Consider the following 24,732-nt stretch of genomic DNA (forward strand, 5'->3'; position numbering starts at 1 on the left):
TTTAAACGGATCTGACATAGTGGTAACTATTAAAGGGTCAGCTGATCCTTGTTGGCTGAAGAAAGCGCGCCAATTCGTCTTATTAAAAACAAATATTTCACCTATGTCTAGAAATATAAGGATCCGTGATAGGAGTTCTACCACCGAAAGTGATCAGCAGCAGGAATTAAAACGCCGAAAATGTAATCGAACATTAATAGAGCCCAGCGAAAGTGTTCTTTGGGCGGAAACAGAGGATAGTTTTTTCCGTGACGTCAAATTGGATAATATATTGAAAAGGGCAGAACCTGCATCTACAAATAAGAATAGCAGCTTTTATAACAACTCCGACGATAGTTTATTCAGTGATATTATATTGCCGGAAGAAAGTCAAGCAACGGAGCAAAGCAATGTCGGAGGAACACCCATTAATCCAATACTTCCAACATCTGATAATGGTATTCTAGGCGATGATACGCTCTTCTCAGAAATTGATGTTGAACAATTGATGGGAGAGGAAAATGTTAAATGTGAAATTGAGCCAACTTCGACACCTGCAAGAACAACTACCACTCAACCTGCAGAAATAGATCTTTTTAAAGATTGCGAAATTCCTGTGGAAGATTTAATGGCACAATGTACGCAAAAATTTTTAGATGATATCGCATTCAAATTTCCTAAACCAGTTGGATCTAAAACCACATCTGCCCCAAATATCCAGCAAGCATTGACAAACAATGTAGACTCTTACATAGGAGGTTCACAGTACAAAACGCGAGAAGAAATTCATAATCAAACCCTAGGTTTACTACATCAAACTGATGTGATTAAGGAATCTACCGAAAATCTATCACGTTTCGATTGGGATAGTGAACCTTTTGATGCAGAGGTAGTGGATGATTATCCTTGTAAGGGAGATTTTTATGGCTTGCCGGATAGGGTAAAACGATTAATTTACGAAACCAAAGGAATATCCAGTTTATATGGTGGGTTGGATGATTGTATTTTGCATTCCATACAGAATCTATTGATAATCGTTACAAATTTATTTTTCTTTTAAATTCAATTACTAGAGTGGCAAGACGAATGCCTAAATCTACCTGCAATACGAAAACGTAAAAATCTTATTTACGCTTTGCCCACAAGTGGTGGAAAAACTTTAGTTGCCGAAATTTTAATGCTACGCGAAGTAGTATGTCGTGAAAAGAATGTCCTATTTATATTGCCTTATGTATCAATAGTCCAAGAAAAGGTGAGTTTGGTTGGAAATTACAAAAAAAAAAAATAGAGAGTATATTCAGTTTGCTTTTCTCGCTTCTACTCAAAACGAAACTACATTCCCAAATTTTGTCAACATTAGGAGCTAAGCTAAAAAGCTTAAAAATCCATATATCCTATGGAATAGCAATATCCGACGTTTTGACTCTTCTGGTACTCAACTATATATTTTTTTGATTTTATTTATTTATTGACTTTTCGAGTTTCATATACAACAAGATATTAATAATCTTATAATTACAGTATATGAGTCGTTTTAATTGCTAGTCAACAAGATGAACAATAAATTTAAAAAATAGTAATAATAATAAATTACTAATTAAAACAAAATTTAAGGACAAAACCAAATAATCTAAATAAAATTAAAAAATAAAGAATAAAAAAAAAATCCACAGTGATGGAACTCGATAATTTCGTGGGATCAGTGTCTTTGAGAGACATTCTAGCTGGTTTATATCGCTTCTACACGAGCTAACATTTTTTGGAATTTTTATTTGCAATACAGAGTGCCTAGATTTCACGCAAGATGGATAAATCTGGGATCAGCGTTTTTGATAGTCGTTCGTAGAGGGCCGGTATAGAACCGTTATAGCTGGTTTATACCACTACTACACAGGCTAACATTTTTTGGACATTTCTATTTGCAATCGGCAAATATCACTCACGGTGTTTAAATCTGGTTTTATATTTTATCAATACATATCCTACCCAACAAAGATAAGCAATAACTAATACTACAAACAATATTGAAAACTTCTTACATTTTAGAACTTTCCACTTTTATGTTTTATTCTTTGAATATTTTTTTACATCCCCCTAAATAATGTCTGTTCTCTATATTTAAGGTAAGTGCTATGTCACCATTTGCCATTGCATTGGACTTTATTGTGGATGAATATACAGCGGGTAAAGGCAGATGTCCACCAGTGAAAAGGCGTAAACGTAGAAGTATTTTTATAGCTTCGATAGAAAAGGGTGCAGTTCTATTCGATAGTCTTATTGAAGCCGAACGAGCAAATGAAATTGGCTTAGTGGTGGTAGATGAACTACATTTAATTGGTGAACGTGGAAGAGGAGCCTATTTGGAGGCATTTCTAACAAAAATCATGTATTTAAATGGTTAGTTACGCTTTGGAGATATTTAGTTTGTATAAGAAAGTTTGGAGAATTAAATTCGATTTTAATCTTGCTAACAAAGCTCCAAACTGTAAATTCGAATTTATGTTTTCAATTTGCATTGGAATGTTTACATTTTTGCTGTATTCCCGTATGACAACCCGTATGACAACTGAATCGAACGTAAAGCAGTCACTCGAATACGAACAATATTGTTTTTTCAATTTTTGAAAATTCCTTCCGTTAGTATTTTAATTTACTTTTTTACTTTTTGTATACCTTCGACAGCAAAATTGTAGAATCAAAATCAATATTCTTTTGTTCGAAATACGAACGAAAACTTTCAAGAAATGGGGACCAGGGCATTTGTGTAAAAATGTTAAGGTTTGTTTTCAAAGTTTGAAATAATTTGCATTGTCTGGTACAAATAGGTCTTCGAATAAAATTGCAAAATTCGGCAAGGGTCCATGAAAAAGGGTATACATAACTATTTTGCACGAACGCCACTTTTTAATCACCATTGGACAGCGTAAGCTAAGGCCCATCGGATTGTACACGGTTCGAATTACCAGCTCTAGGCCTATAAGGATACATTTGAATTGAAATCTAAGCTTCAACTATATTTATTTATGGCACTGAAATATTTTTTTCTATTACAGCTAAAATACAAATTGTGGGAATGAGCGCCACCATTGGAAATCTATCAGAAATTTCACAATTTCTAAAGGCTGATGTATACACAAGAGGCTTTCGTCCAGTTGAATTAAAGGAATACATTAAATGCGGACGAGATATTTTACAAATTAATTTAGAAGGCAAATCATTGGAAGAGATTTTTGTCTATAGCCGTAGTGTTAACTTCAATGTAAGCTCATGTGCGAATTGAGGTGTGGATTTTCATGAAATAATTAATAACTAATCTCTTAGTATAGTGAGGCTGTATTGCGTTCTGATCCAGATCATTTGGCCGGTTTAGTAACAGAGTGTGCACCAAAAAATGGTTGTTTGATATTTTGTTCTAGTCGTAAGAATTGTGAAAATGTTGCCGTGCTTTTGAGTCGTATATTACCCAAGTAAGTTATAAAATTAATTATGCCAATATTTTAATTTTGAATATGTCATTTTAAAGTATTTAATTTAAATGGGACCACTATGTAAAATTTTCTTACTATATATTACAAAATTTTAGTTCTATTTCTATTTATTTATTTTATTTCTATAGAAAATTTTGTCAAAATTTTATTTCTATGGAAAATTTTATTTCATTCGTTTTGTTTTGTAATTGTTGGTTTGTATTTTAATCATATTTGTTGTTTTGATCTCAGCTTAAACCATTGTGTTGACTAAATTATAAGAGTGGTTAAGCTACTCTTGTAGTTTAGTCAACGCAATGGTTTTTAAGATGAGATCAAAACAACAAATAATATTTTATTTCTATAGAAAATTTTGTCAAAATTTTATTTCTATAGAAAATTTTGTCAAAATTTTATTTCTATAGAAAATTTTGTCAAAATTTTATTTCTATGGAAAATTTTGTCAAAATTTTATTTCTATGGAAAAATTTGTCAAAATTTTATTTCTGTAGAAAATTTTGTCAAAATTTTATTACTATAGAAAATTTTGTCAAAATTTTATTTCTATGGAAAATTTTGTCAAAATTTTATTTCTATAGAAAATTTTGTCAAAATTTTATTTCTATAGAAAATTTTGTCAAAATTTTATTTCTATAGAAAATTTTGTCAAAATTTTATTTCTATAGAAAATTTTGTCAAAATTTTATGTCTGTTGAAAATTTTGTCAAAATTTTATTTCTATAGAAAATTTTGTCAAAATTTTATTTCTATAGAAAATTTTGTCAAAATTTTATTTCTATAGAAAATTTTGTCAAAATTTTATTTCTATGGAAAAATTTGTCGATATTTTATTTCTGTAGAAAATTTTGTCAAAATTTTATTACTATAGAAAATTTTGTCAAAATTTTATTTCTATGGAAAATTTTGTCAAAATTTTATTTCTATAGAAAATTTTGTCAAAATTTTATTTCTATAGAAAATTTTGTCAAAATTTTATTTCTATAGAAAATTTTGTCAAAATTTTATTTCTATAGAAAATTTTGTCAAAATTTTATTTCTATAGAAAATTTTGTCAAAATTTTATGTCTGTTGAAAATTTTGTCAAAATTTTATTTCTATAGAAAATTTTGTCAAAATTTTATTTCTATAGAAAATTTTGTCAAAATTTTATTTCTATAGAAAATTTTGTCAAAATTTTATTTCTATGGAAAAATTTGTCGATATTTTATTTCTGTAGAAAATTTTGTCAACATTTTATTGCTATAGAAAATTTTGTCAAAATTTTATTTCTATGGAAAATTTTGTCAAAATTTTATTTCTATAGAAAATTTTGTCAAAATTTTATTTCTATAGAAAATTTTGTCAATATTTTATTTCTATAGAAAATTTTGTCAAAATTTTATTTCTATAGAAAATTTTGTCAAAATTTTATTTCTATAGAAAATTTTGTCAAAATTTTATTTCTATAGAAAATTTTGTCAAAATTTTATTTCTATAGAAAATTTTGTCAAAATTTTATTTCTAGAGAAAATTTTGTCAAAATTTTATTTCTATAGAAAATTTTGTCAAAATTTTATTTCTATAGAAAATTTTGTCAAAATTTTATTTCTATAGAAAATGTTGTCAAAATTTTATTTCTACAGAAAATATCAAAATTTTATTTCTATAAAAATTTTGTCAAAATTTTATTTCTATAGAAAATTTTGTCAAAATTTTATTTCTATAGAAAATTTTGTCAAAATTTTATTTCTATAGAAAATTTTGTCAAAACTTTATTTCTTTAGAAAATTTTAACAAGATTTTATTTCTATAGAAAATTTTGTCAAAATTTTATTTCTATAGAAAATTTTGTCAAAATTTTATGTCTGTTGAAAATTTTGTCAAAATTTTATTTCTATAGAAAATTTTGTCAAAATTTTATTTCTATAGAAAATTTTGTCAAAATTTTATTTCTATGGAAAATTTTATTTCATTCGTTTTGTTTTGTAATTGTTGGTTTGTATTTTAATCATATTTGTTGTTTTGATCTCAGCTTAAACCATTGTGTTGACTAAATTATAAGAGTGGTTAAGCTACTCTTGTAGTTTAGTCAACGCAATGGTTTTTAAGATGAGAACAAAACAACAAATAAAATTTTATTTCTATAGAAAATTTTGTCAAAATTTTATTTCTATAGAAAATTTTGTCAAAATATTATTTCTATAGAAAATTTTGTCAAAATTTTATTTCTATGGAAAATTTTGTCAAAATTTTATTTTTATGGAAAAATTTGTCAAAATTTTATTTCTGTAGAAAATTTTGTCAAAATTTTATTACTATAGAAAATTTTGTCAAAATTTTATTTCTATGGAAAATTTTGTCAAAATTTTATTTCTATAGAAAATTTTGTCAAAAATTTATTTCTATAGAAAATTTTGTCAAAATTTTATTTCTGTAGAAAATTTTGTCAAAATTTTATTTCTATAGAAAATTTTGTCAAAATTTTATTTCTATAGAAAATTTTGTCAAAATTTTATTTCTATAGAAAATTTTGTCAAAATTTTATTTCTATAGAAAATTTTGTCAAAATTTTATGTCTGTTGAAAATTTTGTCAAAATTTTATTTCTATAGAAAATTTTGTCAAAATTTTATTTCTATAGAAAATTTTGTCAAAATTTTATTTCTATGGAAAATTTTGTCAAAATTTTATTTCTATGGAAAAATTTGTCGATATTTTATTTCTGTAGAAAATTTTGTCAAAATTTTATTTCTATGGAAATTTTGTCAAAATTTTATTTCTATAGAAAATTTTGTCAAAATTTTATTTCTATAGAAAATTTTGTCAAAATTTTATTTCTATAGAAAATTTTGTCAAAATTTTATTTCTATAGAAAATTTTGTCAAAATTTTATTTCTATAGAAAATTTTGTCAAAATTTTATTTCTATAGAAAATTTTGTCAAAATTTTATTTCTATAGAAAATTTTGTCAAAATTTTATTTCTATAGAAAATTTTGTCAAAATTTTATTTCTATAGAAAATTTTGTCAAAATTTTATTTCTATAGAAAATTTTGTCAAAATTTTATTTCTACAGAAAATGTTGTCAAAATTTTATTTCTACAGAAAATGTCAAAATTTTATTTCTATAGAAAATTTTGTCAAAATTTTATTTCTATAGAAAATTTTGTCAAAATTTTATTTCTATAGAAAATTTTGTCAAAACTTTATGTCTTTAGAAAATTTTAGTAAGATTTTATTTCTACAGAAAATTTTGTCAAAATTTTATTTCTATAGAAAATTTTGTCAAATATTTATTTCTATAGAAAATTTTGTCAAAATTTTATTTCTATAGAAATTTTTGTCAAAATTTTATTTCTATAGAAAATTTTGTCAAAATTTTATTTCTATAGGAAATTTGCCGAAATAAATTCGTACAAACATATCTCTTTTCCTTTTTTCCGGAAGGTTCAAGTGTGGTTTACTTTTGGGTTTAGTGAACTGCCTGAATTTATTCTGATAATTGGTTGATAGTTTTGCTGCAAGTAGAGGATGCTGATGAGGAATGTGGTAATTCCGAAACGTGCGTCCATCCAACCATCTTGCAGTCTATAGGTCTTTGCCCAAATAAATTTAACAAACATTCTTTTCCTCTGTTGGTTTTAAGCTGAAATAAAAAAAAAACAACAGCAACACTGATTAAAGAAAAAAACCAACAATAACAAAACAAAACGAAAAAAAATTATTTCTATAGGAAATTTTGTCAAAATTTTATTTCTATTGAGTATTGTCAAAATTTTATTGAAAATTTTGTCAAAATTTTATTTTCATAGAAAATTTTGTCAACATTTTATTTTCATAGAAAATTTTGTCAACATTTTATTTCTATAGAAAATTTTGTCAAAATTTTATTTCTATAGAAAATTTTGTCAACATTTTATTTCTATAGAAAATTTTTTCAAAATTTTATTTCTATAGAAAATTTTGTCAAAATTTTATTTCTATAGAAAATTTTGTCAAAATTTCATTTCTTTGAAAATTTTGTCAAAATTTCATTTCTTTGAAAATTTTGGCAAAATTTTATTTCTATAGAAAATTTTGGCAAAATTTTATTTCTATAGAAAATTTTGTCAAAATTTTATTTCTATAGAAAATTTTGTCAAAATTTTATTTCTATAGAAAATTTTGTCAAAATTTTATTTCTATAGAAAATTTTGTCAAAATTTTATTTCTATAGAAAATTTTGTCAAAATTTTATTTCTATAGAAAATTTTGTCAAAATTTTATTTCTATAGAAAATTTTGTCAAAATTTTATTTCTATAGAAAATTTTGTCAAAATTTTATTTCTATAGAAAATTTTGTCAAAATTTTATTTCTACAGAAAATGTTGTCAAAATTTTATTTCTACAGAAAATGTCAAAATTTTATTTCTATAGAAAATTTTGTCAAAATTTTATTTCTATAGAAAATTTTGTCAAAATTTTATTTCTATAGAAAATTTTGTCAAAATTTTATTTCTATAGAAAATTTTGTCAAAACTTTATGTCTTTAGAAAATTTTAACAAGATTTTATTTCTATAGAAAATTTTGTCAAAATTTTATTTCTATAGAAAATTTTGTCAAATATTTATTTCTATAGAAAATTTTGTCAAAATATTATTTCTATAGAAATTTTTGTCAAAATGTTATTTCTATAGAAAATTTTGTCAAAATTTTATTTCTATAGGAAATTTGCCGAAATAAATTCGTACAAACATATCTCTTTTCCTTTTTTCCGGAAGGTTCAAGTGTGGTTTACTTTTGGGTTTAGTGAACTGCCTGAATTTATTCTGATAATTGGTTGATAGTTTTGCTGCAAGTAGAGGATGCTGATGAGGAATGTGGTAATTCCGAAACGTGCGTCCATCCAACCATCTTGCAGTCTATAGGTCTTTGCCCAAATAAATTTAACAAACATTCTTTTCCTCTGTTGGTTTTAAGCTGAAATAAAAAAAAAACAACAGCAACAATGATTAAAGAAAAAAACCAACAATAACAAAACAAAACGAAAAAAAATTATTTCTATAGGAAATTTTGTCAAAATTTTATTTCTATTGAGTATTGTCAAAATTTTATTGAAAATTTTGTCAAAATTTTATTTTCATAGAAAATTTTGTCAACATTTTATTTTCATAGAAAATTTTGTCAACATTTTATTTCTATAGAAAATTTTATCAAAATTTTATTTCTATAGAAAATTTTGTCAACATTTTATTTCTATAGAAAATTTTTTCAAAATTTTATTTCTATAGAAAATTTTGTCAAAATTTTATTTCTATAGAAAATTTTGTCAAAATTTCATTTCTTTGAAAATTTTGTCAAAATTTTATTTCTATAGAAAATTTTGGCAAAATTTTATTTCTATAGAAAATTTTGGCAAAACTTTATTTCTATAGAAAATTTTGGCAAAATTTTATTTCTATAGAAAATTTTGGCAAAATTTTATTTCTATAGAAAATTTTGGCAAAATTTTATTTCTATAGAAAATTTTGGAAAAATTTTATTTCTATAGAAAATTTTGGCAAAACTTTATTTCTATAGAAAATTGTAACATAATTTTATTTCTATACATTTTGCGAATTCGTTTATTAAATTATGTTCGTTATGAATACGAAGAATCGCAATATTCCAAATCAACCTTTTAAATAGGATAAAAATTTGGGCAGTAAAATCGAGTTAACTTCCAAAAGTTGAAATGATTTGGGCATTCTACAGTACATCACTGCAATTGATTGGGTGCTCGTATGTGAGGAGAGTACTGTACTTCTTAACCGAAAACATCTGAACTCTGGCTGTAATATTATCCCATCCATCTTCGAATTCGAACAATATGACGAAAATATTTTGTATTTTTTTTTGTCACCACCCATATAATGTCACCACCCTGTTTGGTGTGGTTATGGCATGATGAAAACTAATTTCATGTAGATTAGATTTGGATTAATAGATTATTTTTTGTTTCTTTTAAGATCGAAATTTCTGGAGTATCGTAAGAGTGAAAAAGCCGATCTAATGGATGCTTTGGATAAAATTTGTGGTATTTTGAGTCCTGTATTGGCCAAATCTATACCGTTTGGTATAGCTTACCATCATTCTGGCCTAACTACTGATGAACGTAAATTTATTGAAGCCGCCTATCGGTTTGGAGTCCTCAGTGTGATTTGCTGTACTTCCACATTGGCAGCTGGTGTAAATTTACCCGCAAAGAGAGTTATCATCCGAGCTCCTTATGTGGGACAAGAATTTATGACACTATGCAAATATAAACAAATGATAGGGCGAGCTGGAAGAGCTGGCATGGGCGAGGCTGGCGAAAGTATTCTAATTAGTTCCAGTCGTGATAATGTACGAGTGGGGGAAATGTTATTCTCGCCAATGGATAAAGCTATGAGTTCATTAGATGATCAAGGAAGAATTGGACTGCAGGTAAGATGTATTCACTGGCAATTTTTAGACAATCAAAAGCTAATAACCCCACGAAAAGTCTCTAATTTTAAGCGCAATAGGTATGGGTTTGGCTTCATGTCGTGCTGATTTACATCGCTTAGTTCAGGGTACACTTCTAGCAGTTCAAGCCACCCAATGCCCAGAAGTTTCGGTAACAACGATGGTAAAGGAAATACTCTGTGAAATGTTCAAAAATAAAGTTCTACAAGTGGCCAGTAGTGAAATGAAAAAAGACATATCTCATATTTTAATAACGCAAGATTTGCAGAATAAAAGTAATACCAGCACACTACCGGATCGTACCATTAAACTTCATAATACAACACGTTTCCAATTGACCACAATTGGCAAAGCGGCATTTAAGGCCGGAATTGATTATAAAAGGGCCTATGCCATTCACAATGAATTGACTCAGGCGCAAAAACAAATGATATTAACTAATTATGCACATATTCTATATTTGGTAGTATCGTTCAATTCCAATGCAAATGGCGATGAACTATTTCCAGCTGATCCCACAATTTTATTTCATTCCTATGAGAAATTAGATGAATCGACCCAACGTCTATTCAAACAATTGGGGTTTACAGAGGCTCATGCTGCTAAGATGGCCAAAACTATGTCTATACATGGACCAATGGAATTGAAATTGAATCGTTTATATAAGGTTTTGATTTTATTGGACTTATTACATTTAGTCCCTATTCCGGAAATTGCTGCCAAATATAACATTGAACGTGGTATTCTACAGAATTTAAGTAGTCAAGCTACTGCAGCTGCTAGTGCAATTGTTCGATTGTGTGAGCAAGTTGAAGAATTTTGGTGTTTTAAGCCATTATTTGAACGAGTCGGTAAGAAAATGGATCGTTGTGGTACAGCAGAATTGGAACCGTTATTGGAGTTGCCAGCTGTGAAAATGGTAAGTACTAAAAGGAAGAAAATTTACTCTCTCTCTCTCTCTCTCACCTACGAGAATTTGGTGTAAATTGCCTCTGACTTTTCGAAAGTTTTAAATGAAACCGAATCTTAAGAGCTTGCCCAAGATTTATCAGTCCCATAATGTGTCCTTTGGAATGAGTTTATGATAGGAATACAAAATTCGAAAAACGACTTTTAGCCTAATGTGTTGGTCAAAATCAACGAAAATGTCGAAAAGTCGTCATTGGATTAGGTGGGGAATATGATGATATTTATATGGCAACTCTGAGAGTATCTTTAGGCGTATCATTTATTGTAAAAATTACTTTTTTGTTTTCCAAAAAATCAAAATTCACATCCGGATCCGGATCGGGGAAGATAAGATCGGAAGGGTCTAACTATATTGTACCGTTAAAGGTGAACTTTATGTTAAATGTTATGGACTTTCCATTTCGATATACCAGTTTGCTATTAAATATGGCTCTTGCAAAGGAACACTCTGCAATCGACGTGGCGGGTATTTTGAATGTACATATGCTACATCTAGCATACTCCACACAAATGTCTATTTCTATTCCAAAAGTTTCAATTTACAATTTACAGTTCAGTAAAAGTTTCATATTCTTAATAATAAAAATGTTTAACATTTTTAAATGCCTGCCTTGCATACACAAGGTCGTGGGTTCGATTCCTGCTACGACCGGACACCAAAAAGTTTTTCAGCGGTGGATTATCCCGACTCAGTAATGCTGGTGACATTTCTGTGGGTTTCAAAACTTCTCTAAGTGGTTTCACTGCAATGTGGAAAGCCGTTCGGATTCGGCTATAAAAAGGAGGTCCCTTGTCATCGAGCTTAACATGGAATCGGACAACACTCAGTGATAAGAGAGAAGTTCACCAATGTGGTATCACAATGAACTGAATAGTCTAAGTGAGCCTGATATATCGGGCTGCCACCTAACCTAACCTAACCTGTGGAAAATTTCGATAAAAATAATAAAATTTAACTACAAGCAAATTAATTTTTTCCAATAAAAATAAGTTAAATTTAGCGTTAGTTTAACTACGGAAAGGCGGTCTATCTATTGGTCTATGAAATGGGCAACCAAAAATCGCACATATTGCTTTACTACGGTGTTTTCGAGAGACCAACAATCATACTAACAAACACCGACAGTCGTCGGTTGCATTGGATATTGATGGTTGAAATTTTTTTTACTAATTGGTGTTTTAAGATTGCAAATATTGGTGTTTACTAAATACACTGGTCGGTTGCGGTAGATCGCAGCCGTTCTCTGATCTATACTCCAACTATTATACTATAGTATATTATATATAAGTATATTTTATTGATCTCTAAGCTGCATTGATCAGCTGTACTTTAGAAAAATGAAATCATAGTTCCATGATGTATTGCGATTACATTGTGTCATCTTATTTATACTTGTACATTTGGCTCCCCACCATATTATTATGCTTAGTATTTTATGTCAATTAATCCTAATTTATGCCCAGTTGTTAATAGCAACACATATTTTTCAAATGGCTAAATGAGAGTGTGTCTAGTTGTGCTGTAGGGTTACCTGGTTATAGGCTGATTAGGAATGATAAGGCTGGTACGCGTAGGGGTGGTGGAGTGTGTATGTACATATCACGCAAGTTTGCTACTAAGGTTGTTTTCCGAATTTCAAGTCCAGTTGTGGAATCTGTTTTTATTGAGCTACAGTTGGGGAGTGTTAGGGTTTTATTTGGTGTGGTATACCTACCGCCACCGGCTAATTTACAATCATTTGAGCATCTTCATTCGGAACTGTTTTTTGAACTATTCCCACATCATTGTTGTAGGAGATTTTAATCTCAATCAGTTTGACTTCACTAAGGCAGTCTCAGTCCGTTCGTTTTGTACTAGGAATAATTTGTCCATTTGTCACAATTCAATTCCTACTCACTATCATGTGCAACATAAGTCTACTTCTCTGATTGATTTTTTTCTTGTGAGTAATTCATCTTTGATAAATTTCTCTTCCCGCGTTCAATGCCCTGGCATTTCCCACCATGCGTTGATTTTTGTCTCTATTGCTTTAAGTTCGGTGACCACTGATAATCGGGTTGATTACAGGGACTTTAGTAGGATGGATTGGAATGGAATTGCCAGGTTTTGTGATTCCTACAATTTTTCGCATATTTTAGATGAGTCGAATGTGGATTCCAAATGTTATATGTTTTCGACTTTGATACCTTGTTCAATTTTGTCCCAACTAAAAGGTATGTAGCACGGACAGATGATTCTTGCATGAAGTTGAGGACTGTTATTTATGCGCGGTCACTGAGGGATTTATCTTTTTCAACATATTTACTCGATCCATCTGAAAATGAAAGTGTTTTGCAAATATAGAAATTGGGCGAAGGCGGCGATTAGGAAGGAAAAAAGAGACATTTTGCTAAATTATTTGCTAGTTTAGACACCTCGGGAATGTGAAGACTGCTCAAGGGGGCTGGATGCTCAGGATCGGTGAATGTGGCTGTCGACTGTGATGTTGAGAATTTGAATGAGCAGTGTGTGAGGACTCCATTGAGTGATTTAGGATTATGTGGGCTACCTTTCGATTTGTTTGATTATGATAACGGCTCATTTTCTTTTATCTACGTTAATAAGCACGATGTGGTGTTGACTCTTAAGAGGATTAGATTAGGAGCGATGGGAACGGACGGGATACTTATTCGCTTCTTGAAGTTAGTTTATTGTCCCTGTCTTGTTAGATTTAGTTAATTCCATACTTACTACATCCACGTTTCCTACTCTATGGAAGAAGGCGCGGGTTGTCCCCATACCTAAATCAACCAGGATTAGGGGTCCGGAGGATTTGAGACCCATTTCAATACTCCCGGCAGTTTCGATGAGAGTAGAACTTTTGATTATGGACCCATACTAGAAACATGATATTTAGTTTGCAATATGCTTTTCGTGCAGGACACAATACTACGTCTCTCCTTGTGCACTTGACGGACACTGCTAAAAGGTGTGAGAATGAGAGGAAGCTGTCTATTCTTGTGTCCCTAGACTTAACCAAAGCTTTTAATTCTATCTGCTTGTCTACTTTGATTAATAAGGTTAGGCATCACTTTAATTTCTCCCATTCGGCATGTAGTTTAATTTGGTCCTTTTTAACTGGTAGGTCGCAATTTTTTGAACTGAATGGTGCTATTTCTAGCAATCTTGGATTATAATCGGTTGTACCCCCGGGCCCTGTCCTGGGACCCCTTTTATTCGTTTTGTATATAAATGATCTCCCCGATTGTGTAGACGACGGATTTTGTACCCCTTTTTTGTTTGCACACGACATATTCTTACATTTCAGGTCTGGGAGGAATAACCCTGTTCTATTGCGGAATAATATACAATTTTGCCTTGATAGGATTTCTCAATGGTCTGCCGTGAATAATTTAGCCATTAATCCTGTCAAATCCAAAGCTATCGCATTTTCGCATAGTTATTTTAATTACGATTTGTTAATTAATGACATTGTTATCGAATTTGTTAGTTAATTTAAGTGCCTTGGTGTTATTTTGGATGAGCGGCTATGTTTTTTGCCCCATATGGAATCTGTCCAACGTAAGGTCTTGAGTGTTCTACGGAGAATTTATTCTACGAACATTTAAATTTCAATTTCAATATATTTCCAATTAAAAAGTTAATTGAAGTTGAAAATTTTTTCAATTCATAAATTAATTGATACAATTAACTTTTTAATCATGATAGAAACATTAAGTTAATTAAGTCAATGATTGAAAATTTTAAAATTTTTAATTAAAAAATTAATTGATACAATCAACTTTTTAATCAAATTCGGAAGACTAATTCAGTTAAAAAAAGTGCTGATTTTTTTTAATTTTTAATTAAAAATGATTTCAAACAATCATTTGTTAATCCAAATAAAAACTCTAAGCCAATTCAGAAAGTAATTAAAAATAGTTACCTTTTTCAATTAATAAATTAATTGAGTTTTGCAATCAACATCAATTAAATTTTTAATTGAATCAATTAAAAAATTAATTGAAATTTGCTGAAAAAATCAATTATTTTTTAATCAAGAATTTTTTCTATGCCCAATTAAAACTGTGATTGATACTATCATTTCCGTGATTGAAGACATTTCAATTAAAAAATTAATTGGATCAATTAATTTGGTGATTGAATCAGAAAAAAATTTTTTTGTGTGTACTCATGCCGCAAGTACTGTACGGACTCGAGGTATATTCAGGCACTACATCGAACAATATTGACTTTCTTGGACGTATTGTCAATTCTGCGGCAAGATTTGTTTTTAGCATTAGGAGAAGGGAGCATATATCTGGTATTGTTAAAGAATTGTTTGGTTGCTGTTACAGGGATTTCATTACACTTCGCACAGTGTGTCTTTTTTATAGGACCCTTAAGTGCGGAGTTGTTTTACCACTGTGTAACGCGTTTTCTATTGTTCGGTCTGCAAAGGTTAATCATATTGATATTCCTCTGAGTAGGTGTAGTACCTATAGATGTTTTCCAATTCGAGTTGCACGATGTTGGAATTATTTGCCTTTTGAGTTACAAACATTTTCGCACTCTAATAATGCTTCTAGGCTTAAACTTTTGGAGCATTTTTCCGGTAATAATGATTGACCTTCTACACACAAAAAAAAAATTTCTGATTCAATCACCAAATTAATTGATCCAATTAATTTTTTAATTGAAATGTCTTCAATCACGAAAATGATAGTATCAATCACAGTTTTAATTGGGCATAGAATTTAATTGGGCATGATTAAAAAATTAATTGATTTTTCAGCAAATTTCAATTAATTTTTTAATTGATTCACTTAAAAATTTAATTGATGTTGATTGCAAAACTCAATTAATTTATTAATTAAAAAAGATAACTATTTTTAATTACTTTCTGAATTGGCATAGAGTTTTTATTTGGATTAACAAATGATTGTTTGAAATACATTTTTAATTAAAAATTTAAAAAATCAGCACTTTTTTAACTGAATTAGTCTTCCGAATTTGATTAAAAAGTTAATTGTATCAATTAATTTTTTTAATTGTATCAATTAATTGTATCAATTAATTTATTAATTGAAAAAATTCCATCTTCAATTAACTTTTTAATTGGAAATATTTTGGTGATATTTTTTCTGTGTACTTGTGTGTTGCTTTAACATGGATAATTGGGCATAACTTAATTATTGCTATTTTTTATGTATTTAGTAATTCATTTAGTAATTCACGTACCTGATTTAGTAATTCAGGTAATTGTTAAGGTTTTGAATTTAATTATTTTCTATAATTCAGGCATTTTGTTTTGCTATGTAATATGTTTTTTGTGGATAAATAAATAAATAAATAAAATAAATAAAATTGTATTTGTTTGTCCTTTTCTTTTAAATTATGTATTTTATTTATTTAGCAATACAAAACAAAAAATGCAAACTTCGTTCTTAAAGTATGACAAACAACGAGGATAAACGAGCAAAACGAACCAATTTCTGCTTGTACAAAACTTTCTAATATATGATCGAAAATAAATTAGTTAACTTAGTAATCTATGGCTACGCTATCCTATTATTGAACACAGTGTCACATCTTACTTTGATATTCGGCGATGTTTTTCCAATTACAATAATATAATTGAAAATTTTGGGTTTATTTGTTTGAGAATCTCTTATTATTTTCCTATCTACGATACTCCACAGATTGGGCTGGTCATGACAAAATGTTGATTTCTGACAATTGGCATAGTTTCTTCTGCGAAAGGAAATATTACGTATTCTAAAACACTCTTGTAGACAAATCGATCCATTACTCCATTTTTTTATGAATGAAAGCAAGTCAAAAAAAAGTAAAATAACCCCACACCCTAATTGAGCCTCCTCCTTGCTTTACTGTACCTTTGCAATATTGAGGCTTAAGTTTTGATTTTTTGGGTCTTACAGTGCCATTTTTATACCCTCTACCATTGGATGGGTGTATATTAACTTTGTTATTCCGTTTGTAACACAAAGAAACATTGGTATGAGACACCATATATTGTGAGTCGTGGCAACATTCCGAGACGATCTAACGATGCCCCTCCGTCCGTCTTTAAATATCGCGCTAACTTCCGAATGGAACAAGCTATCGTCTTGAAACTTGGTACAAGTAGATGTTATTGATTTAGGTCGGACTACTGTTAGGTATAGCCCTATTAAACGGACCCCAGGTTTGAATTCCGGATCCTATTGGAAGTGCCATTTTCATCCGACGTTGAAATTTGGTACGCGATGTTAGTATATTTCCACTAACAACGATGCAAAAACAGTCTACATCGGAGTCTCTTGGTGGAGTAAGTTTCATCCGAAATAAACTCATCTCCGGAGTCTCTTGGAGGAAATTTTATACGTGGTGTTAGTATATGACCTTTAACAACCACGCAAAAATTGCTCCATTATATAGTCCCAATATAAACCGATCCCCAAATTTGACTTGCGGAGCCTCTTGAAGGAGTAAATGCTATCCAATCCGGTACCAAGCCTTACATAGAAAATGTTGTAAAAATTTTATTTCTATAGAAAATTTTGGCAAAACTTTATTTCTATAGAAAATTTGTCAACATTTTATTTCTATAGAAAATTTTTCCTAAAATTTTATTTATTTATTTTTATTTTCATCATGTAATTTGAAGCCACTTAGCGGCCAATTTATATAAAATTATAGAAAATTTTGTCAAAATTTTATTTCTATCGAAAATTTTGTCAAAATTTTATTTCTATCGAAAATTTTGTCAAAATTTTATTTCTATTGAAAATTTTGTCAAAATTTTATTTCTATCGAAAATTTTGTCAAAATTTTATTTCTATCGAAAAATTTGTAAACATTTTATTCCTATAGAAAATTTGTAAACATTTTATTCCTATAGAAAATTTTGTCAAAATTTTATTTCCTTCTGTTTTCTATTTGTAAATTCAAGCTCGAGGTCAAGGTTTTATTTTTATTTTTTTATAATTCGATATTTCGATCTCCTTCGGAAATCATCGACGGGAATCTATATTGTATTAAAAACAAATATGTAATAATGACACAAGATTTCGTTTAACATTACAGATTTACAAAATAAATAAAGTTAAAAACTATGTCACTGGTGTTGTCTAAGAGAACGCAAGAGAATGAAAACTATCAGTTGCTGTTTTTTATTTCTATAGAAAATTTTGTCAAAATTTTATTTCTATAGAAATTTTTGTCAAAATTTTATTTCTATAGAAAATTTTGTCAAAATTTTATTTCTATAGAAAATTTTGTCAAAATTTTATTACTATAGAAAGTTTTGTCGAAATTTTATTTCTATAGAAAATTTTGTCAAAATTTTATTTCTATAGAAAATTTTGTCAAAATTTTATTTCTATAGAAAATGTTGTCAAAATTTTATTTGTCTAAATTTTATTATAACAGAAAGGGTTGAGTTTTTTCACGGCTTTCGTGATGAATTGTTATTATGTTATTTGATAGTTTATTGTTTTATCTAAGTGATGTATTTGTTTGTAGCAATTTTCATAATTTCTTTTTAAAATAGAAATTTTTATTTTATTCGATCATTCTTTTGTATTAAATAGAAGATAATTATTTAATCTTGAGATCGTTTTAGGTTAGGTTATAGAGGGTGACACCAAATCCGTAGTACGGAAAATAGTGTCCACTTAGACTATGCTGGTCCATTGTGATTCCTCATGGTGGTTTCTTTCCTCTTCGATATTTGTCTTCCTCTGCCTCTGGTCGGTCACATCTCCTTTACGGTTCTCTAGGTTTTCCATCCTGAAGCCTTGATAAAAGCGAGTATATCCTTTAAATTACAGTCCCGTACCTCAGTAATATCCTGAAAGAAAAAGGAGCCCAGTATCTTGTTTCTTCTAAAAGATAATGCCGGACACTGGCAAAGAAAGTCGTAAGAGTCTTCTGTAGCCTCCGGGTGAAGGCACCATCTACAAATATATATCATCGGTCATTAAGCCAATCCTTACCATATGCTTCCCAAGTGTATTGTGTCCCGTGATGATGCCTATCAACGGCCTCAAATCCTCTCTATTCGTCTCCATTAGAAATCCTGAGTCCCTATTACTCTTCTCGTTCCATATGAGCATGGTCTGCTCGCAACCCTCAGAGGAAGTCCATAGTTCATCATATTTAGCATTGACTCTGTAAGTATATAAAGATAGCGGGGGAAACGTACGTGACGATGTTATCCGTGCCGCGTGCACCTTCCTTAGCCAGTACATCTGCCTCATCATTGCCCCTTATTCCATAATGTCCAGCTACCCAGCTCAGAGTTATATTATGCTGTTCAGCGAAAACCCTGAGTTCTCTCGACAGCGGCTAATTACCTTCGACGTTATATTCGTATTATCCAAGGCCTTCATTGCTGCCTGACTGTCTATGAAGAAGCCAGATATCGCTTCTGAATATCGGCCTCATCAACAGGAGCTCCGCAGCTTTGGCAATAGCAAGTACCACCGCCTGAAAGATACTGCATGCGTTGTCCATTCCATATGACTCCCTGATTCCTAGCTCCTCGCAGTAGATATCACTGTCCGTGCCTTCAGCCATCTTCGATCCGTCCGTATAAATGTTCAGATCTCCAAAAAGTATGCGCTTTTCCTCCCAGTCATCTATACTTGGGAAAATCAATCTTAGCTTGTCCTCATATACATGCTGGGTCGCCATATAGTCCGTGAGATCGTTTTTGCATGTATTCGTTATTCTTCAATATTTCGCAATTACGTTATTTTTAATTATTGATATTTTTAATCATGACATACAAATTATTTACCACAAATTCCCAGTCAGAAATTTACGATGGTTATAAATATTGAGCGTTGTAACAGCGTTGGAAGCCAACGTTGAAACAACGCTTGCTAAACAAATTAATTGACGGTTTTTAAATAGTAAATTTTCCATAAAATTGTCGGTGAAAATGCATGTTCCATCAATGTCCAATGGTTTTTAATGAGTAATGGATGTATTATTGTTGATATGAATTGATTTATAATAGGATAATGTTCCTTTATCATATAAAGTGAATATGTACATTAACAGTGAAACAACTAGGAACAACAATTTTGGTTAATTTTACAAATGAGGCAATTGTAGAAAGTTTTAACTAAACTAAACGCTGACATCGCGCCAAAACCCAAATATAAGTACTTATTTATCGACTAATTGAAGAAATTTTGTTAGACATAATTACTTTTTTTCACAAAAATTTTGTCAAAATCCTATCTCTATAGAAAATGTTGTCCAAATTTTATTTCTATAGAAAATTTTGTCAAGATTTTATTTCTATAGACAATTTTGTCAACATTTTATTTCTATGGAAAATTTTGTGAAAATTTTATTTCTATTCATAAATTACCTCTTAGTAGGAGAGGAATATTTTGCAAAATCTACCAAAACATTGAACATCCTACAAGTCTATCAAGCGGTCAAAAATTTACCATTTTTGCTAGAATTCTACCAATTGTGGCAACCGTGTTCCAAATACACCAGTATGAGACAGGGAGACGGACATTGCAAAATCGATTCAATCTAATTCTAGGTTAGGTTATCTTAGGTGGCAGCCCGATGTATCAGGCTCACTTAGACTATTCAGTCCATTGTGTTACCACAGTGGGGAACTACTCTCTTATCACTGAGTGCTGCTCAATTCTATGTTAGGCTCAACGACAAGGGACCTCCTTTTTATAGCCGAGTCCGAACGGCGTTACACATTGCAGTGAAACCACTTAGAGAAGTTTTGAAACACTCAGAAATGTCACCAGCATTACCGAGTTGGGATTATCCAATGCTGAAAAAAAAAAACATTTTGGTGTTTGGTCGAATCTGGTTTGGAACCCAATACCCTTTGTATGCAAGGCGGGCAGAAATAACATTTTGACAATATTTTCTATAGAAATAACATTTGGCAAAATTTTCTATAGAAATAAAATTTTGACAAAATCTTCTAGAAACAATTGGAAAGACGTATGAAATTTTGTTTTTCAGTGCTTTTTAATGATTGTAAAAACCATCGATACACCGTATAACGATGTTATCATTTTGGGGTTGTCAAAGCGTTCGTTAAACCATCGGAAAAGCGTATAAAATATTGTTTTCATGACGCTTTGAAAACGTTGTTAAATACAATCGATACACCGTGGAATGATGTTATCATTTTGGGGTTGTAACAACGCTTTTTCCCGATGGTTTTTTTTCTGACTGGGTTGTTCTATCAAACTTATACTTATAAAATAAAATTCTTATATTTATAAAATAAAATCAACAGTCATATTAGTGTAAGCCACTATATTTAATTGTAATTTGATAGAACAATTTGTGCATGGCTGAATAAGGAGGTTGAATCACGATAACAAAAACAACAAATTTCAATATGTTGTTTACAATTTTAAGAAGTCAAAATCAGCTGATAAAAGAATCGTATGGCATTGGTAAAAGTGGCAATTATTTATTCTTTCAATTGTCCTGAAAAAATAATTAAAATCCAGAGAAAAATAAAGGTTCAAATTTAATTGTATCACCTATGAGTGATTGTGAAGTGGATAATTCATCCGAGGAACGCCGATATGAGACAAATAAGACTATAATACCCACCAAAGTTAAGAATGGAAGTCAGTCAAATGGATCTTCGCCATCTATTAACAAAAACAGTTTATGATGCAGTTTAAAAACTGATGTGCGTGGTATTTTGGGTCTGGAATATGTTATCAAGATACTCAAGTCATCTTTGAACAATTCTCCAGCTATGAATACGCGAGTTTGTTTGAGATGCATTTGCTATGCAGTGACATTTGGAGAGCTGCAATCACCATAAACATATGATTTTGACATCTTAAAATTTTGTCGAAATAAAAAAATTGTAATCATATGGGAACAATTCTCCAGCTATGAATACGCGAGTTTGTTTGAGATGCATTTGCTATGCAGTGACATTTGGAGAGCTGCAATCACCATAAACATATGATTTTGACATCTTAAAATTTTGTCGAAATAAAAAAATTGTAATCATATGGGCCCAAGATTTAACCTTCTTGTTCAGCCATGAATTTGTGGTAAATAATTTATATGTCATGATTAAAAATAGAAATTATTTTTATTGTAGATCCATTCCTGATGAAGCAATTCAACGTAATTGCGGAATATTGAAGAATAAAGAAACTAAAAAAAAACATCTCAAGCTTGAATAATTATATTCTATTTCATTTCTTTCTAAGTCTTGCTTCTTTGACGTGTATCAACTTTTGGCAGTAGAAAAACCGAATAATCGTCATTCGGACCAGAATTAGTATTCTAACTTAAATAAGTGAAAAATTCTTTTAAAAAATTGCCTTAAATTTGTAATGTGATATTCAAGTAAAATGTTTTAAGTGTGCAGATAAATTTAATGAATCAACTGAAACAGCCAACATTTTTTTTATCGAACAAGCAGTAGCAAGTTTGCTGTTGTAGTTTTTGATCAGAGAGAAAAAAACTAACATTGTTTAGAAGTTTGGATCAATATGACGATAAAGTGAATATTCCTTCATCAACTTCCAGAACCGAGCAAGACAACTTTATACAGCAGGCTATAAAACCATAGAAGATATTGCAAAATGTAGACCAATGGAATTGGTAAAATCTCTTGAACACATGCCCTTACGCATAGCCAAAGAAATTATATCTGCGGCAAAGGTAAGAGTAAAATATATATAAATTGTTATTCTAAATGTAATTGTTATTGTTTAATTATTTATAGATAATACTGATGAAAAAACTTGATCACTTAGAGGAAGAGACAGAAGCTCTAAAAGTTTGTCTTAAGCCTCAAGAAGATAATAACAGTGAAGAATTGCAGTAAAGTGAACATGCTTACCATTTGTAAAAAAAAAAACAGTATAACAACAAATATATACCAATAATTTTGTTTTCTTTATTTTTTTTTGTAATTTTTAAGATACATTTTGTTTTACATTTTTTAGTTTAGTTCACACACATCTATTGTATTTGTTATTATAGTTTAATTTATTTAATATTTAATTACATTTTCAAGTCTTCTTACTACAAATGAAATGATGAAGAATTTTGGACATGTCTCAAGTTGTTTTAATTTAAATTTTCCTCTATATAATAATAATGATAAAATTTCATTCACATATAGTTCAAACATTAGAATAATTATCATTAATGTTTTTTGCATTCCAAAATGTGTTTGGGTTTTTTTTGTTTGTTTTAATTTTAAATAACATAATTTAGGAAAAATAATAAAAAAATAACTAAAAAACAAAACGAAAAAATAACCATATGAAACATAGAGTTCACATATCTCTTTAAATTGAAGTTGTAAATAATTTTTATGTCGGCTTTTACAAGCCGATCTTTTGTGTTTTGTTTTTATTTTCTTTAAATAAGACAAATACAATTTTGTCCCTTTTTTGTTATCACGAAATATGAGTATTTATAATTACTGAGAGACAGACGAAAGAAAAAAGTAGAGATACTTATGGTTATATCATTATTATATGGAACACTACATATATGAACATCTCTTATATCTGGCCGCACAATAACAAAGTAGGCAATAGTATACTAAAGCCATGAGAATAAGTAATATAGTTGTTTGTTTTTGTTCTTCGTTATCTATATAAGTCCTGTACACCAAATACTTGGCCTTTATGAGATTCAATGATGTATAATTTACCATACATCTTATGTAGAGTGTTGCCGTTGTATTTCATGTTATATTTAAAATTATATTTACAAAATGGGGAGATATCTGGAAAGAGAAGAAAATTTCAAATTATTACATATTTAAAAATATACCAAACTCTGAAAGAAAAAGCGGAAACTTGTCCCATTTTGGCAACTAGAAAAAGTCGATTACTCGATTTTCATCAACATTTGAATCGATTTTCAAAAAATGCAAAAGTCGATTTTTTTGACAAAAAATTGATTAGTTGAAAAATCGATTATCGGCTTTTGGATCTCTTCTCGTTGTCGTTGTTGAAGTACTTTGGGGTTGTTTGTATTTTCGAGTTTTTCAGGAAATAAAAATACTCCATATGGGTGTTTGCAGTCTTTAGACAAAAAATTGCGATGCTCTGGAAACCAAATTATATGAGGGCCATATCAAATCTTGGACCAGTATAGCCCGTCTTTGGACGTGACTACCTTGTAAGACAACAGACGTTCAAGAATTTTCCCCCGACCATTCATCGAGAATTCTGGCATAATTTCCCATCTGATGATCATCAACAAAGAAATCCGAATCGACGTCTTTGTCATACCAAGCCGTGTCATTGGATAGCCCAACGAAATCAATTATTGAACCAATTGAAATATGACCCAAGTAGTTGTTGATGTACTCGTAGATCGGATGGTACTGCAAATTGGCCACAATGTGGTCCGACTGTTGTGTATAGCTCCCATATAAATCGATCCCCAGATTTGACTTCCTGGAAGAGAAAATCCGATTGGGTGGAAATTTGGTAAGTGAAGTACATAGTAATATACCATGCAATAATTTGCTCATATCGACCCAGAATTATATGTGGCCACTTAAACTCGAGCAAAAATATTCTACCAAAAATTTGGAGAAGACATTACCAAAAAACTATCTTATTTTGTAAGATTTTATTTCAATAGAAAATTTTCTCACAGTTTTATTTCTATAGAAAATTTTGCCAAAATTTTATTTCTATAGAAAATTTTGTCAAAATTTTATTTCTATAGAAAATTTTTTCAAAATTTTATTTCTATAGAAAATTTCGTCAAAATTTTATTTCTATAGAAAATTTTCTCAAAATTTTATTTCTATAGAAAATTTTGTCAAAATTTTATTTCTATAGGAAATTTTCTCTAAATTTTA

At 29.6% G+C, this 24,732-nt stretch overlaps 2 protein-coding genes across 5 annotated transcripts in view; one reads left to right on the top strand and one right to left on the bottom strand.

The window, feature by feature from the left end:
• On the top strand, window positions 1-22,954 carry mus301 (mutagen-sensitive 301). The gene is made up of 9 exons (XM_075308584.1): window positions 1-965; window positions 1,053-1,231; window positions 2,103-2,376; window positions 3,033-3,238; window positions 3,301-3,446; window positions 9,433-9,889; window positions 9,948-10,829; window positions 22,425-22,559; window positions 22,624-22,954. The coding sequence occupies exons 1-9, from the start codon at window positions 104-106 to the stop codon at window positions 22,723-22,725; spliced, it is 3,243 nt and encodes a 1,080-aa protein (XP_075164699.1). The 5' UTR covers window positions 1-103; the 3' UTR covers window positions 22,726-22,954.
• The window catches only part of LOC142237215 (uncharacterized), a 91,209-nt gene continuing 89,254 nt past the window's right edge, over window positions 22,778-24,732 (bottom strand). For all 4 annotated transcript variants that reach the window (XM_075308586.1, XM_075308588.1, XM_075308587.1 and 1 more), the window contains one exon: window positions 22,778-23,640. The gene's annotated coding sequence lies outside the window, so the exon portion shown is untranslated. The remainder of the gene's footprint in view (window positions 23,641-24,732) is intronic.

The sequence above is a fragment of the Haematobia irritans genome, chromosome 4, assembly GCF_050003625.1.
Source record: "Haematobia irritans isolate KBUSLIRL chromosome 4, ASM5000362v1, whole genome shotgun sequence".
Taxonomy (NCBI): Eukaryota; Metazoa; Arthropoda; class Insecta; order Diptera; family Muscidae; genus Haematobia; species Haematobia irritans.

Coding starts and splice junctions, on each gene's coding strand:
- mus301 (XM_075308584.1), top strand. CDS start 104: ATGTCTAGAAATATAAGGATCCGTGATAGGAGTTCTACCACCGAAAGT. Junction 2,377..3,032: donor AAAAATCATGTATTTAAATG/GTTAGTTACGCT, acceptor TTTCTATTACAG/CTAAAATACAAATTGTGGGA. Junction 10,830..22,424: donor AGTTGCCAGCTGTGAAAATG/GTAAGTACTAAA, acceptor ATCAACTTCCAG/AACCGAGCAAGACAACTTTA.